Source organism: Bos javanicus, chromosome X, assembly GCF_032452875.1.
Source record: "Bos javanicus breed banteng chromosome X, ARS-OSU_banteng_1.0, whole genome shotgun sequence".
Taxonomy (NCBI): domain Eukaryota; kingdom Metazoa; phylum Chordata; class Mammalia; order Artiodactyla; family Bovidae; genus Bos; species Bos javanicus.
The window spans coordinates 80718993-80736008 of record NC_083897.1 but is presented as its reverse complement, the minus strand read 5'-3'; the positions used below and the strand labels follow the sequence as shown (position 1 = coordinate 80736008).

At 48.3% G+C, this 17016-nt stretch overlaps 1 protein-coding gene across 1 annotated transcript; it reads left to right on the top strand.

The window, feature by feature from the left end:
• Window positions 1–10551: 10551 nt before the first annotated feature.
• LOC133242611 (uncharacterized protein CXorf49 homolog) lies at window positions 10552–14289 on the top strand. Its single transcript, XM_061408781.1, is given in 7 exon segments — window positions 10552–10639; window positions 10734–10894; window positions 10955–11753; window positions 11756–12009; window positions 12392–12578; window positions 12945–13043; window positions 14249–14289. Coding segments are annotated over 7 exon segments (1629 nt in total).
• The last annotated feature ends 2727 nt before the right edge of the window (window positions 14290–17016 follow it).

Sequence of the window (17016 nt, the reverse complement as noted above, 5' to 3'; positions counted from 1 at the left end):
GGACAAAAACAGCAAGGACCTAACAGAAGTAGAAGAGACTAAGAAGAGGTAAACTACACACACACACACAAAAAGTCTAAATTACCCCAATATCCATGATGGTGGGATTATTCACCTAGAGCCAGACATCCTGGAGTGTGAAGTCAAGTGGGCCTTTGGAAGCAATATTACAAACAAAGCTAGTGGAGGTGATGGAATTCCACCTGAACTATTTCAAATCCTAAAAGATAATGCTGTTAAAGTCCTGCACTTAACATGCCAGCAAATTTGGAAAACTCAGCAATTGCCACAGAACTGGAAAAGGTCAGTTTTCATTCCAGTCTCAAAGAAGGGCAATGCCAAAGAATGTTCAAACTACCATACAATTGCGCTCATTTCACATGCTCAAAATCCCACAAGCTAGGCTTCAACAGCACATGAACCAAGAACTTCCAGATGTACAAGCTAGATTTAGAAAAGGTAGAGGAACCAGAGATCAAATTGCCAACATCCATTGGATTGTAAAGAAAGCAAGAGAATTCCAGAAAAACATCTACTTCTACATCAATGACAACATTAAAGCCTTTGACTGTGTAGATCACAAAAAAACTGTGGAAAATTCTTAAAGACGTGGGAATACCAGACCCACATTATCTGCCTCCTAAGAAGCCTGTATGCAGGTCAAGAAGCAACAGTTAGAACTGGACATGGAACAACAGAGTGTCTTGAATTGGGAAAGGATTATGTCAAGGCTATATATTGTCACCCTGCTTATTTAACTCACATGCAGACTACATCATGCAAAATGCAGGGCTGGATGAATCATAAGCTGGAATCAAGATTGCCAGGAAAAATACCAAGAATGTCAGATATGCAGATGATATCACCCCAATGGCAGAAAGTGAGGAGGAAATAAAGAGCCTCTTGATGAGGGTGAAATAGGAGAGTTAAAAAGGGTTTGGGATGGGGAACACATGTATACCTGTGATGGATTCATTTTGATATTTGGAGAAAAATTAAAAAGCTGGCTTAAAACTCAGCATTCAAAAAGATCATGGCATCCGGTCCCATCACTTCATGCCAAATAGATGGGGAAAAAAATGGAAACAGTGGCAGATTTTTTTTCCTTGCACTCCAAAATCACTGTAGATGGTGACTGCCACCATGAAATTAAAAGATGATATCTCCTTGGAAGAAAGGCTATGACAAACCTAGACAGTGTATTAAAAAGCAGAGATATTACTTTGCCAACAAAGATCTGCATAATCAAAGCTATGGTTTTTCCAGTTGTCATGTATGGATGTGAGAGTTGTTCCATGAAGGTTGAGCACTGAAGAATTGATGCTTACAAACTATGGTGCTGGAGAAGAGTCTTGAGAGTCCCTTGGACATCAAGGAGATCAAACCAGTCAATCCTAAAGGAAATCAACCTTGAATATTCATTGGACGGACCGATGCTGAAGCTGAAGCTCCAATACTTTGGCCACCTGATGCAAAGAGCCAAGTCACTGGAAAAGAGGAGCCACAGGAAAAAAGAGCAGGAGGAGAAGGGGGCGACAGGGAATGAGATAGTCGGATGGCATCATTGACTCAATAGACATGAGTTTGAGCAAATTCAGGGAGACAGTAAAGGACAGGGAAGCCTGGTGTGCTGCATTCCATGGATCCTCAAAGAGTCGGAAACGACTTAGCCGCTAAACAAGAACAAGAGGTACAAACTTCCAGTTACTAAGTAAATGAATCATGGGTATGAAATGTACAGTGTAGGGAATATAGTCAATAAATATATGATATCTTCGTATTGTGACAGATGGTAGACTTATTGTGGCGATCATTTTGAAATGTATAGAAACACTGAATCACTGTATTGCGCACCGGAAACTAACATAGTGCTGTTGGTCTAATATACCTCAAACACAAACAAATTCATAGAAAAATATCAGATTTGTGGCTATCAGAGGCAAGGGTGGGAACAGAGGGGATGGGATAAATGCAGTCAACACTTACCAATTTCCAGTTATAAGATTAATAAGTACTAGGGATGTAATCAGAGAAGGCAATGGCACCCCACTCCAGTACTCTTGCCTGGAAAATCCGGTGGATGGAGGCGCCTGGTAGGCTGCAGTCCATGGGGTCGCTAAGAGTCGGACACGACTGAGCGACTTCACTTTCACTTTTCACTTTCATGCATTGGAGGAGGAAATGGCAACCCACTCCAGTGTTCTTGCCTGGAGAATCCCAGGGACGGCGGGGCCTGGTGGGCTGCCGTCTATGGGGTCGCACAGAGTCGGACATGACTGAAGCGACTTAGCAGCAGCAGCAGCAACAGCAGCAGGGATGTAATATACAACATGATTAATACAGTTGTATATTGTATTATAACGACCTTATATATGAGAGTTAAGAAAGTAAATCCTAAGAGTTTTCATCAAAAGAAAAAAATTTTTTCTATTTCTTTTATTTTGTATCTATATGAGATGATGAACGTTCACTAAACTTATTATACTATAGTAATCATTACAGGATGTATGTAAATAAATCTTATGATTAATATACCTTAAACTTATATAGTGCTGTATGTCAATTATATCTCAATAAAACTGAAAGAAAAAATAAAGGAAAAATGGATCATATTTTTAAGTGTAGAACATAAAGCTATAATATTTTTAGAAGAAAACAGAAAATTTCATGACTTGTGGACACATGAAGAATTCTTAGACATTACACCAAAAGCATGAACAATAAGAAATTGTAAGGGGGACTTCCCTGGGGGTCCACTGGTTAAGATTTTGCCTTCCAATGCAGGGGGTGTGGGTTCAATCTCTGGTTGTGGAGCTAAGATCCCTCATTCCTCATGGCAAAAAAAACCCAAAAACAAACAGCATTATTGTAACAAATTCAATAAAGACTTTAAAAATGGTCCACATCAATAAATAAATAAAATTTAAAAGAGAAATCATAAGGAAACAAGGTGCTACATTTTATCTCATCATAATTTAAAACGTTTATTCTGAGAAAGCTTATTAAGAGAATGAAAAGATGAACAGATATTCACAATGAAGTCTTTGTAAATTACACATCCAACTAAGATCCAAAACACACAGCATATATGAAGAACTCTCAAAACTCAACAATAAGAAAATTAACAGCTAAATTAAAAAGCAAGCAAAGGACCGAACAGACAATGCACCGAAGAGGACATAAGAATGGCAAATAAACACAAAAAACACACAAAATAATGTTTAAAATCATTAGCTGTTGCTGCTGCTGCTGCCGCTGCTGCTAAGTCGCTTCAGTCGTGTCCGACTCTGTTCGACCCCATAGACGGCAGCCCACCAAGCTCCCCCGTCCCTGGGATTCTCCAGGCAAGAACACTGGAGTGGGTTGCCATTTCCTTCTCCAATGCATGAAAGTGAAAAGTGAAAGTGAAGCCGCTCAGTCGTGTCCGACTCCCAGCGACCCCATAACTGTAGCCTACCAGGCTCCTCCATCCATGGATTTTCCAGGCAAGAGTACTGGAGTGGGGTACCATTGCCTTCTCTGCATTAGCTGTTAGGAAACTGCAAATTAAAACCACAGATACCACTACATACCTATTAGAATAGCTGTAGTTTAAAAAAAAAAAAAAAACCTGACAATATCAAAGTGCTGGAGAGAATCTGAAGCAAATGGAATGTTCACATATTGATGGAGGGAATGCAGAATAATACAGTTACTCTGGAAGACATTTTGCCAATTTCTTTGAAAGGTAAATATACACTTGGTTTCCCCAAGTGGCTCAGTAGTAAAGAATCCGCCTGCCAATGCAGGAGACGCCAGAGACACAAGGTTCAATCCCTGGGTTGGGAAGATCCCCTGGAGGAGGAAATGGCAACCCACTCCAGTATTCTTGTCAGGATGATCCCATGAACAGAGGAGCCTGGCGAACAGTCCATGGGGTCACAAAGAGTCAGATGTGACTGAGCGACTAAGCACACACACTTAGTACATGAGGCATCAGTCCCCTCCTGGGTGCTTGCCCTAGAGAAATGAAAACTTAGGTTTACAAAAACACCTGTGCACGAATGTTCATGCCAATCTTATTCATAATCTCTAAAAACTGAAAGCAGCCAAGATGTCTTCCAACAGATGAATGGATTAAACAGCCTCTGGTACATCCATGAAGAGGATACAGTTGATATATCCACAGACTGGATGAATCACAAATGCATTATGCTAAATGAAAGAGGCCCATCTCAAAACGTATGATTATGTTTGTTTAACATTACAGAAAAGGTAAAACTGTAAGGACAGGGAATAGATTACTGGTTATCAGAGGTCTGGGATGGAGGGCATGGTTTGACTACAAAGGGCAGAAGAGGGATTTTGGGAGGATGATAAAACTCTTTTATACCCTGATTATTGTGATAGTTACATGAATTTATTCATGTGTTAAAATTCATGGTGCTGAAAACAAAAAAAAAATGTAATTTCACTATAATAATTTCAAGGATATTATTTAAAATGTTAATGAGTCACATATAGAGAATTAGGAAACAAAATAGCATTCAAAATAACACCACCCATCTCAAAAGTGACACGAGGGAAGTTACAAACCTTTAGATCAATGCCTTTAAAAAATCTTGGTGAAATTTTCAGCCTGAAATTATAAAACAAGCTGTCAAATAAGTGTAAAGCGAAGACAAACTCTGCTCATGCAAAATCTCAAAAGAAATCATTTCCCATGTACCTTTTCTCAGGAAGCTCCTGGAGGCTATGTCCCATCAAAAACATTGTAGTAGCAGAAAAAAAGGAGGGGGCAGTTCCAGTAAACAGAATATCTCATTTGCTACTGCTGCTAAGCCGCTTCAGTCATGTCCGTCTCTCTACGACCCCATAGACGGCAGCCCACCAGGTTTCTGTCCCTGGGATTCTCCAGGCAAGAACACTGGAGTGGGTTGCCATTTCCTTCTCCAATGCAGGAAAGTGAAAAGTGAAAGTGAAGTCGCTCAGTCATGTCAGACTCTTATCGACCCCATGGACTGCAGCCCACCAGGCTCCTTCATCCATGGGATTTTCCAGGCAAGAGTACTGGAGTGGGATGCCATTGCCTTCTCTGAATATCTCACTTAGGGCCTAGGCAAAGGAATGTTCTAGATCAATGCAGCACCCTTAGCAATGAGTAAACTTTGGAATACCAATTAACAAAATGATCTCCAAGACCAAAGGAGTGAATATGTGAAGATTTGGAAAATACCACTGATAAGCCTATGACAGAAATATTAAGTTCCTTTAGGGCAGGAACTTACTGTGTCTTGTTCACTGTTGTGGTCTGAGGTCTTGGAAGAGTATCTGGCACATGGAAAGCATTCAGTAAAGATTTATTAAGTGAAAAAGAAAAGGGAGGAAGAGTGAATGGGAGTAGAGGAACTTGATGCAGTGAGTATACACAGCTCTTTTCAAGAAGTTTTCTAGAAAGCTGATCTTAGAAACGTGGGATAGCTGAAAGAAAAATGGGATAAGAAGAGAGTTTTTAATTTAGGAGAAATGACATGACTATATGCTGATAGAAATGATCTTCAAAAGAGGAAAACATTTAGGTGGAAGGAAAAAAGATTTCTTCCGATTACCCTATAGTCTCAGGGAAATGGGAGACAAGGCTATTAGGTGACAGTGAAGATACTCCCCAGTATCTTCAACATCTCTAGATGTTCCTCTTACCTTCTTTCTTCTAACAGAAAGCTGGCTGGTCTCTAAGATATTCACTTTCCTTGAAGCTTTTGAAAGTGGTACTGTCATCTCACACACCTCCACCAATATCGAGCTAATACTTCTGTAGGATTTAGATCCTTTTTAAGTTATTGAGATTAGTTTCATTGCCTTCAATATATTCTATCTTGGAGAATGATCTATGTGAAATTGAAAAGAATATGCATTCCACTATTGTTGAATGAAATGTTTTATAGATGCCAGTTATCTTGAGTTAGTAGGGAATGCAGTTCAAGTCTCCTTGGTAATCGTCTATCAGTTAGTTAGAGTAGAATATTAAAGGCTCCAGATATAATTGTTGAATGTCCTAGTTCTCACTTGGATTCTGTCAAGTTTTGTTACGTGTATTTTGAGGCTCTGTTGCTATGTGCATAAAGCTTAAAATTGTCATGTTTCCCTAATCAAGGGATCCTTTTATCACCATAAAATGTTCAATGATGTCTCTAGTAACACTTTCTGCCTGAAAAGTCTGCTTTCTCTGAAATTGTTATGGATACAACAGGAGTCTTTGAATGCTTAATTCTAGTATATTTTTTCTACCCTTTTATTCGGAAAAGATTATGTCATTAATTTGAAAGTATACCCACTGTCAAGAGAATAAGCTTGAACCTGGTTCTTACATCAAGTGGACAATTATTGCCTTTTGATTTGAGTGTTTAATAAATTCATAATATAGATAGATTTATGTGTTTTGCTATGAGTTTTATACATTTTTCATGTCTTTCTGTTCCTCTAATCCTCTATCACTACAATCATTTGAGTTAAATAGATATGTTCCAGTGCCATTTGGTTCCCCTGTTCCAGAGCTTACCAGCTGAGGTCTCAGAGCTTGCAGGTGGCCCTTCCCTCTCTAGCAAGAGCTAGCATGTGCCCTGTGCTGGTAGATGCTACAGAGTCTGCTCCCCAACAAAGCAACAGATGCCTCTCCCAGGGAAATCCCTCATCTCTTCTCCATAAATACACTGGGGATTTGCTGAGCCTGATAAGAGGAAAAAGAAATGATACACCAAGGGAGTTGCAATAAATAGCTAGCCTGTCCTGGCAGGAGCAGGACAATATCCCTGGGACAGGATTTTGAGGGTGCTGAATCAAGGGGACTGGAATATAAGATCGGATAAGCAAGTTGTACTGAGTGGAGATGCTCTATCATGCCATGGGATTTAACACACTGGCAAGGAGTCCAGGAGATGGAAGAAATTCACTGCCAGACTGGTCCTTTGAAGCTTTGAGAAAGTGATGGCCCATACGGAGAGAAGTAGAAATGCTGCCTTGGACTGGCAGATGGCACAGGAAGGAACAAAAAGGTTGAGTGATGCAGACATGCTAGAATGGATAGGAAAGGTGAGGCCAGTCACGTGGCCTGATGGTTATGTCCCACTGTAGGGCTGAGAGGGCTCATCACTCACCAAAGCCATCAGGAGTGTTCTAGTGAGAGGGGCCCCAGCATCACTAAGAAGCTTGGTGGTTGTGCCCTTCTGCAGGCCAGTGCTGATGATGGAAGAAAACTGGTCCCGCCCTGGGCTCATTACCACCCACGGGAACCAAGGAACTCTGATGTAATAGAGGGCAGCTCTTAATCAAGACATGCCAGCGGAACACATTTCCAGTAATGACCAGCAAGGTCAGAGGGGCAGTCAAGGGTGCCTGCTTGACAGGGATAAAGCTCAGAAGATGGCTCAGACAGCATGGCTCCCTATGGGTAACTATAGCCAGATACAGGCAAGAATGCAAGAGAAGGAGGGCAGTTGTCCCACTAAAAAGCCATGATCTCTTGCTCAGTTCCTGGTCCTGAGCCAACTTAGAGACTGGCCCCACTGAAGAGGTGGATGAGTCCTGAGGAGGAAGGATCCAGAAACAAGGCAGTGGGTTACATCCTTTCCTAAAGAGAACGACTGCCATTTCTCAGGTGACAGTACACTGAGGCTGGAAAACTATACAAACACTTCTACTACTACTGAACACAGGATATGAGCTGACATTGATCCCAGAGGCCCAAAGTGTCACGATGGCACCCCGTTAGAATGTGGCTTATGAGGTGCTGGCATTAAAAGGAGTTGGGAAATAGAGACCAGATCACAGTGAGCTGACTGGGTCCCTGGACCGACACAGTGGTCATTTCTCCAGTGCCCAAGGTGATAATTCTAAGTGATATACTTGGCAGTTGGACCAATGAGCCTCACATTGGATCATTGGTTTGTGGGGTACGAGCTATCAGCTTATGAAGGCCAAGAGGAACCTCTGACACTGGCTCCCACCCCAGGACAAGAGAGCAAGTCAAAACCAGTATCGGATCCTGGTGAGGATAGAGGGGTAAATTAGAGATCAGGGACATCATTGGAGATGTATGGGATGCAAGGAAAGAGGAGGTAGGAGAGCCACAGGGATGAAGAGGGTGGAGGTGGTGAGAAGAAGTTTTAGCATTCTCTCTATGGGGGAGGGAGGAAGGGAATGGAAATGGTGAAAGGGAGGACAGAGGCTTCCACTGGATCCACCAGTAATGTTTCCTAGGGAACTGGTGGATGCAGGAGATTTTGCTTTCTGCTTCCTTATCCATTTGAGCATGTCTGAAACAGCACACCATGACCTTAAAAGTCCCTGGGAGAAGTGGGAGAGGGCGGTATCCACACACAGGCAGGAACCATGGTGGGAGGGGCATGCTTGAGGAGGAGGATTGAAGATTTACAATTTGCCCAATCTCCTCTGCTCTGTAACCTTCTCCAGCAGGGCCAGCTTCTCAGGTGCAGACCCAGAGAAATTGGGCCTTTGAGTTAAACAGAAAAGAGGGGTTCAGGCACCCCAGGCTTCTCCAGGAGGTTAGCCAGAGAGGGATGCAGGAGGGAGAGGTGACTGAAGACAGAGGAGTATGAATGGGAAAGAGAGGGAGGAAGGTAGGAGGAAATGGAGGATTGGTTGTTGGAGTAGGGGTTGGGTGGCATACAAGGGAAAAATTCTAACACTCCAGGGCCTAAATTCTAACACTCCTTGGCTTTTCCAAGGGAAAGACCAGTTCCCAGACATGAGGGAAGCTAGGAATCTCCAGTTTCAGGAAAATCTGAGAGACACCTGGTAATCCACACCCACTGCTACTGGCACTGGTAGGCCTTGGTTGTGCTTCCTTCTGGACATTGAAAACATACCCGTACATACACTTATATGACTTCTCAAATGTTAGATACAGTTGACTGTGTGTGTGTTTCAAGTTACCAGTGTGAATCCAACTCCATAATTCAGCTACTTGTAGCATGCAGTCAGGAGGATGCTTTTGAAATCTGTGCATGGAGCCTGATATGTTCCTTTGGACTGCCAGGTTTTAATCCGCTGGATGTGACGCCACGTTGCATTCATCCATCTCCATATTGATGGGAATTTGGAGTCTTCCCAGTTTTTCCCATCACAAACATCTTTGTGCATGTGTTCTTGTGCACTACAGGTAATAGCCATGTCCCTAGAAGATGCACCAGGCAGCAGACTTGCCTGAACATAGAGGAAATAGCATTTCATTTTTACTTTCATTTTTAAGGTCTTTGGCTCAAAGCAAGGACTCTGGAACCAGACTGCCTGGTTTCAATCCTGCCATTGATCCAGACGAGCCAAATGACCTTGGGCCAGTAGCTAAACCTCTTGTACCTGTTTCCTGTAAGAGGCCAGTAATAGTGGGTACTTAAGTCCTAGGATTGGCACAAAGATGCATTACTATTTAGCTACAGTGCTTAAAGTAGAAGCACTGTAGAAGAGTAGAAGCACTTTTAAAAGAGTGCCAGGAACAGAGTCAATGCTGTATACCATTGCTTTTCCTGGATTCTGCCAAATTATCCACCCAAATGGTTCTTTTCAACACCACAGTAGGGGCTGGCTCCTAACGTCTCCCACCTCTGAATGGTTAACCTCTTTGAAGATCACAAACCTAGAGTGTGAAAACCGATTTGTGGTTTTAGTTTGCACCACCAGGAGTATCAGAAATGAGCATCTTTTGCAGTGTGTACTGGCCAATGGAATTCCCTCTTCTTTAAATTGCTTCGGAGTGGAGGAGGAGCTGAGGGAGTGGGGCCAAGCCCAGCCTATCCCCAGATCCACCTGCAAATAATGTTTGCTGAGAACACAGGCCCAGGACGATCTGATCACCTATCTAATAGAACAGTTGAATCAGACCGTTTAAGCAGTAAATAGGACACTCTTCGGAGAAGGCAATGGCACCCCACTCCAGTACTCTTGCCTGGAAAATCCCATGGACGGAGGAGCCTGGTAGGCTGCAGTCCATGAGGTCGGTAAGAGTCGGACACGACTGAGCGACTTCACTTTCACTTTTCACTTTCCTGCATTGGAGAAGGAAATGGCAACCCACTCCAGTGTTCTTGCCTGGAGAATCCCAGGGATGGTGGAGCCTGGTGGCTGCCGTCTATGGGGTCACACAGAGTCGGACACGACTGAAGTGACTTAGCAGCAGCAGCAGCAGGACACTCTTTGCTCTCTGGCCATTTATGGAGAAAGTACACCTACCACTGATCACTGATCACTGCCTGTGGAATTCTTTTGCCTGTTCTCCCACTGGGTTGTAAGGCTCGCGGTGGAAGGGAGGATGGCAAATGCTTTCAGCATGTGCTAGGCGCCTAGTGCCTCCGTCCTGACATTTCATCCTCACCTCCCAGGAGACCAGCACCCTCAGTAACCTCCTGCCTCCCGCTCCACCCACTTTGTACACAGTCAGGGCTCAGGGTTGTGTCTCTAACTGGAAAGGGGAGGTGGGACAGGAGGAGGTGGGACGAGAGGCTTGACAGAGGTACACCCACAGCATGACCTTCACCCGCCAACTCGCCAACTGCCGGCATGGCTTTTGGGCTTGGCAACAAACCAGAGGAGGCCCTTGACCCCATTGGTTATGCCTCGAGGGGGCAGGCCAACAAGGCACGTGCTGGTTGGTGGGAACCAGACCAATGAGGAGGCAGTGGCACAGCCGTCCCAGGCACGCTGAAAGCCTCGCGTCATTTGCAGCGACCTCCTGCGTGCAGTGCCTGTGGTGCTTGATGGCGCGCTCCAGACGCTGCCCACCTCACCTGCCCTGACTGCCGCCACCAGCACCACCACTGCCACCGTGACCTGGGTGATAAATCGTCCCCACCCCAGTTCCGGGGGCCACCCAGATCGTGACATGAGCTCCCGGGATGATGAGGTGTCTGTTTGGGGAGCAGGTTTTGGCCCACTGGGCGGGGAGCAGACCAGCGTCCATTAGGCCGGTTCCGCAGCCCCACGGGGATCCAGACTGGGCCCCAAGCCGGGGGCACCGCGAAGCGGCGAGGGTGAGGGCGGAGGTGGCTTCCCAGACCCTGAGGGCTTCGAGTCAGAGCAGGAGGTGCTGGAAGCCGGAGGGCTGGTGCTGTGGGGCCGCGAAGGCTGGCCTGGCTCCCCGGCTGACGACAAGGGGGACACCCTGGAGCTGGCTGACGAGATGGTGGCGGCCATGCTGCGGCAGCTGAGCGACCTGGACATGCTGGGCGTCGGCAGATACCCGTTCCCGGAGAGCTACACTGTCGGTGAAGTGTCCGCCTTGTGGCCTGACCTCGAGGCGGGTCCCGGCGGTCAAGGCGCGGCCGCCCAGAGTAGTGGGGAAGTGGTGCCGGTTGTGGCCTGCCCTCTCCAGGTCGGTGGGCCCAAGGTGGGCCGGGCCTGGAGGAACCCTAAGAGAGGCACTAAGAGTAGGTTGAACGTGGCTGTGGATCACCAGTGGCCTCCCGCGGAAGGCTCGGCTGGGCTGCTGTCTGACCTCGAGTCCTTTGATGAATTCAGTGAGATAGAGCTAATGAGGGTGAGCATGTATCCCAAAGAAGGAGGCCAGGCCAAGCTCAACAGCCCCGAGGATCCCGGGGACACACCCAGACACTCGAATGTCCAAGGCAGGGAGAATCTCCTTAACGTGCCAGGCACTCTCCTATGCTTGGCTCTGCGAGGACTCACTTCGGTTGTGGAAAGGCAGGGCAAGCAGGGGCCCAGGAGAAGAAAAAAATCCCTCGGGGGAGCCTCCAAACCTGCCCTGGGGGAACCTTCCCTTCCTGGGGGCAGGGAATCTCTGCCACTCCCCTGGAACCGGCCACCTTCCCCCAAGTCTTTGGCATCCTGCTGCTTGGGAGGTCCAAGAGTTATACCTTGGTCCCTTGGGGAACCAAAGAGTCCAAGCACGCGGGCGCTGGGAAGAAATCCTTGGTCGGGCAGTTGGGGCAGGTGGTGTCTGTGCTGGCGATGGCGGGAGAAGACAACGACCCAAATAGAGACCCAGTCCCAAAGGGCCAAGTGAGTAGGCCAGGCCCCTCCTCTCTCCCCACTATTTCCCCTCCCACCCTCCCCAGGACACACGTCTTCACCTGTGCTTCCTCTGTCCATCCCTCAGGGGTCGCCATTGGGTGCCCTTCCGTCAGTGGGTCATTAGGATGCCAGATTGGGGTCCTTTTACTAGGGACAAACGTTAAGGTAGCTCTTCGGGTGTGCTAGGTTTGGTTCTCCACCCTTGGCCTATTTCCAGCCTCCTCCACGAGGCTGGGACTTGAGTGGAAAGGAGGGCTGGTAGTCTAATTGGGTCAAGGGGACCCGTTAAAAGCTTCATAGAGCTTCAGTGTTTAGACGCAGCACTTTCCTGAATCCTACTTCCTAGCTGTTCCCCAAACCTTCTTTGCAGGGGCCCCGGCTTTCTCAGTGCCACACTGTTGTCCCCGTCTCAGCTCTGCCTGCTGGCCTGGGGCTGACTAACGGAGAATGTGCTAAAGAGATCAGCCTTTCAATTCTCTTCCCAAGCCCGTGCCTCAACCTGGTCCCACATCACATGTGCGTGCGCACACACACACACACATCCTTAGTCCAGATCGGTGAGAGACCTTTGTTTTAGCTGCCCACTCACAGGCCATGGCCATCGTGTCCATGGGTGCATCATGGAGAACCAAGCTGTGGCGACCTCAACATCAGAGGCCTGCAGGATCCAGGAAACTCAGAGCCCATGGCCCTGAACTGACGAGAAGTCATGCCCAGAGGGCCTGAACCCTCAGGTGAGTGTCCTGGGTTTTGATATGGGGGCAGGGGACCAGGGGTGAGGGCAGAAACCTCTTCTCTCTGTCTCTCTCTCTCTCTCTGCTGGGGGCTCAGCCTTGCTCCCAGGCAGCTTCTCCCATGGGAAACAGGGTGTCAACAGGCCTGGCCCTGGCCCCATCATCCTCTGTATGCGGTTTGTTTGGCAGAGGTGATTGGTGGCATTGCCCCAACAGCTACTCCGGGTGCAGACCTGCAGGTTAATAGCCTTTTCTGTGAAGTGCTGTTGGCCCACATTGCTCTGCCAGGTGCTGGCTGTGGCTACAGCTTTGGGAAGCTTGAACCCAGAACCATGGGATTTTCAAACCACAGTGGTGAAAATGCTGCCCCTGGGGAACAGGGGAATCAGGCCCAGAGAGAAGGTTTCTGCTGCCGGGCAGAGCAGGGGAGGCCTGTTGCCAGCACAGAGGGGTGCTGCCTCACCTTGCGTTAGACCTTGCTTGGCCCTTTCCACCTCACTGGGAGCCTGGGAAGCTGGATTGGGTGCCCTTTCCCTCTCAGGTGACCAGGAACCAACTGACCATTCCCCGAGACTGGAAAGGAAGCAGCAGCCACCCGGAAGGCAGGGCTGTCTTCGAGTAATACTTCCTCTGGTTCCTGGAAATGCACACCAAAACCCCATGGTGGGATCTGGGTCCAAGTTCAACGGACATATGTGAGGGCCCCCCTCCCTCATCCCCATCCCACACCCCACAGAGGGGGCCCACCTCCTTTCCACTGAGGAAAGTCTTTCCCTTGCCAGTCTGGACACCTGGCTTTGGGATGGAGGGCCCGGGGGAGAGGTGAGGAGAAGGAGAGGGGAGGCGGGTGTATACTAACCATTTCTCTTCCTCCTGTGTCTGCTGCCCTAGTGTCTGGTGCTACAGAGAGAAATAGACGACCTTAAAGAGCAACTTGGTATGAGGAACCAGGGACAGAGAGCAGCGGGTTCTTAGTGCAGAAGCTGGGTGGGCTGCCGGTGCAGGAGGCCTTGCAGGGATCAGCATTCCTGTGGGGAGGAGAACCTAGCAAGCCTGATCCTGGAGCCTGCTGTGCATGTTCAGCTGAGCGTGTGGACAAGTAGCAAAGTACTGTGTGGGCTCCAAGCACACTCTGCCAGCCAGACGAGTCCTAGAGAGTTCCTTCTGATTGGGTTTGTAGAGATGCCTTGTTGATCCTTCCCTTTAACTGATTCTTGGTGTGGCCTCTAAGGTTCTTGTTGGATTGTTTGTTTGCATGGTTTGGGTGTGGCCCCAAGCTTGAGAGCTGCTGGCACATTTTGTTTCCTTTTTGGAAAGGGCTCCACATTTAATTCAGGTGGTAGGGAGTGATCAGGCCCAGAGCTCTTTGCATCAGGGCTAGGAGGGGAGTGGGTTTCAGGTTTCAGGGCCAGGAGGTTCCCCACGGGGACAGGGGGACAGGCTTCTATATCCCCTCTGTCTGGTGCGCCTGCTTATGCCTCTCCCTGTTGCAGCCTCCATGCAGCACCTGGCTGACAAGTTCCAGGTCCTTTGAAGTGAGTGTTACACACACCATACCCCTTCCCACAGTCCTGGCTGTTGAGCAGGGCTGTGGGCTGGCCCTGGCTTGAGTCTGTTCCCTGACTGCTGTTTCACAGGTTGAGCCCAGCATCTTCCTGCAAGAGGAGCAGCTGTTACTTTGGGGCCGGCGAGCTGTGGCCAAGCTTGTTCCCTCCTGTTCTGCGTCCACCAGGGCATCCTCTCCCCCTTGCTTTGCCCCCTCTCTGCCCCAGTTTCACAGCAGTTTTTGATTAAAGGACTTCTCGTGTTCTGTCCTCTCTCTGGGGGGTAGGGGTTGGGGGAGTGGGGCGAGGCCTGGGGAGCTGATGTGGGGAGCTGCCCCACATCAGAGCCTGTTCAAGAACAGTACCTCTGCCATCCTGTGGTGGGGACTCTGGGTCAGCCTCTGCTACCATCCAGGCCATCAGGCCAGGGGAGCGTCCCCAGTCTGTGTTCTGTGTGGGCTCTGTCTGGCCACGTTGCCACATCCTCCCTTTCCCCTGAAGGTCCTCTTACAGTTCTCTAAACACCCTCCTCTGGGATTTGGCGGTTCCCATTCACCACTGCTATTCTGCCTCCCCATCAGAAGGAACTCATGACCACTTCACAGAGCTCCGATCCATCCCCTTTCTCTCACTGTTCTCATTGTCCTGCTTGCCCTGACCACTCGTCTTTCCTATCAGAGCACCCTGGATCCCTCCCCTGACTTGCCATTAGTGACCTTGCCTGCACGTGTACTTCAGCAGGTGGAAACAGGCACAGGTGTGCTCATCTTCCCCCTTCCCGGGCCCTGCCCTCTCAATGGAGTCCCTACCCCACCCCCATTCCCCAGTACCACCTTCATGCAGGAATCTGCACACTGTCCTCCTCTCCTCTTTAGCCCTCACCCCTGAGCCTCAGGTACCAATACTTGTGCTTCTCCTTCCTTGGGTTCAGCAAAGGGCTTGAGGATAGAGCCTGGACCCAGTGAGCTGGGGACCAAGAGGGATGGTACAGGGAACACAGGAGGAAAGTTCAGGGTAGTCGCTGAGATGGAGGTCAGGAGAGGCGTCTGGTGCCAACCTGGGGCAGAGTGCACCCTGGCAGCTAGGGGTGGATGGTCCAGTCCTTGGAGCTTTCACATCCTCTCTGCCCTAGTCGTCTTGCCAGCCTACCCTCCTCCAGCCTGGTTGTCTCTCTACCCTTGAGTGGAAATGGGCCCATCAGGCTCTATGGCCGGTGAGGTTGGTAGGTCTGTGTTCTTACAAGGTCTCCATCAAATACTGTTCCACCAGTCCCGTGACAGATTTTCCTGCAAAATTATACTTCCCGGAGTGTCCCAGCTCAGTCTCCCAGACTACTTGTTAGGGCACACATGATTGAGTCTGAAATCCATGTTCAGTTTCTGCCTCACTGGGATTTGGGGAGCACTTCCTTCTCTCAGCCAGGACCCCAGGGCTGTGCCAGCCTGAGACTCAGAGGGAAACATTTGGTTTGAGTGAAGTGAGGGTAAGTTCTGCCTGACTCCCTAAAGGCCAGTGTTTTATTACACAATAAGTGGTATGATGGTACGTAGCACATTCAAAGTTGGTGCCTGGGCATCTGTGTGTGTGAATAAGTCATCAGGGATAATAATGCCTCTTGAAGCAGAAAGATTTGATTTGAGGAGTAATGGAAGTAGAGACCGGTCCAGATGCTGTAAGGCATTGAGCTGAAGCAAGGGTTGGATCTCCTTTATTCAGGGGTGTCGTCACATTCCCCAAACATAGGAGGGGGTGGTGCATGAGTCACCAAACCACAGGACAGGGTGTTGGAACTCCCAAAATGTTGGATTCGCTGGAGGAGCCTCTGGATCCTACTTTGCCATTCTATGTTATAAGCCAACTGCTGAGCGTGTGGATGAATGAAAATGGGAAGGGTGGCTCCGGAGAGTACCAGAAACATGGATGCTCATCTTAGAAACAGGAGACCACCCAACATAAGTTACTTGTGGGGAGTTAGGGGTGACTGCAGCTGAACAATGGGGAGCACTTGGGTCCACCCTTCCCTCATATTCTCACCTTGATTTCCTTCCGGGGCTCATGGCATGAGGTCAGGTGGACAGAGCACAAGGGTTGGGACAGCCACAGACCTCAGGGTCAGAAAAGAACATTTATGGGACTTAATCCTCCCATATATACCCCTCCCTGGAGCAGGTGGGCTTGATCACTTAGTTTACAGCTGATCCAGTGGTTATTGCCTGGTGGTATAGCACATCTCACTGTTGTCTGAGTGAGTAAATTTGGCAGAGACCTTCCAGCTGAGGTTTCTGCCCACTGACACATGTAGGTAAGTTGTACCTGGGAAGAAGTCCAGCACCAGTATTCAGTACCACCCTCAGGCAGAGAGGGGCCTGGGACTGTGGTCACTAGGGTGAGGAAGTAGAAAAGCTCATGGAAGGGGAGGTGGGAGGGCATGAACACAACCCTTCATTCACTTTTTACCAGGCTCCCTTCCCTCCTCTGAGCCCACAGTTCAGACCAACTACCTCACTATAATGTTGCTGGAAACATATACATCACAGGCTGTGGCTCAGCCTCAAGCCATCCACTTCCAGCAGGAAATCTGTGGCAGGGCCTGAGGCATAGGCTAAAGAAATACATCTGTGCCCCAGAGGGTAGGAGGAAGGCTGAAGCCCAGCCTCATTCAGTGCACCACTGTCGCCTTTCCCCCTCATGCCCCTTCTCCAGCCTGGGAGACAGTG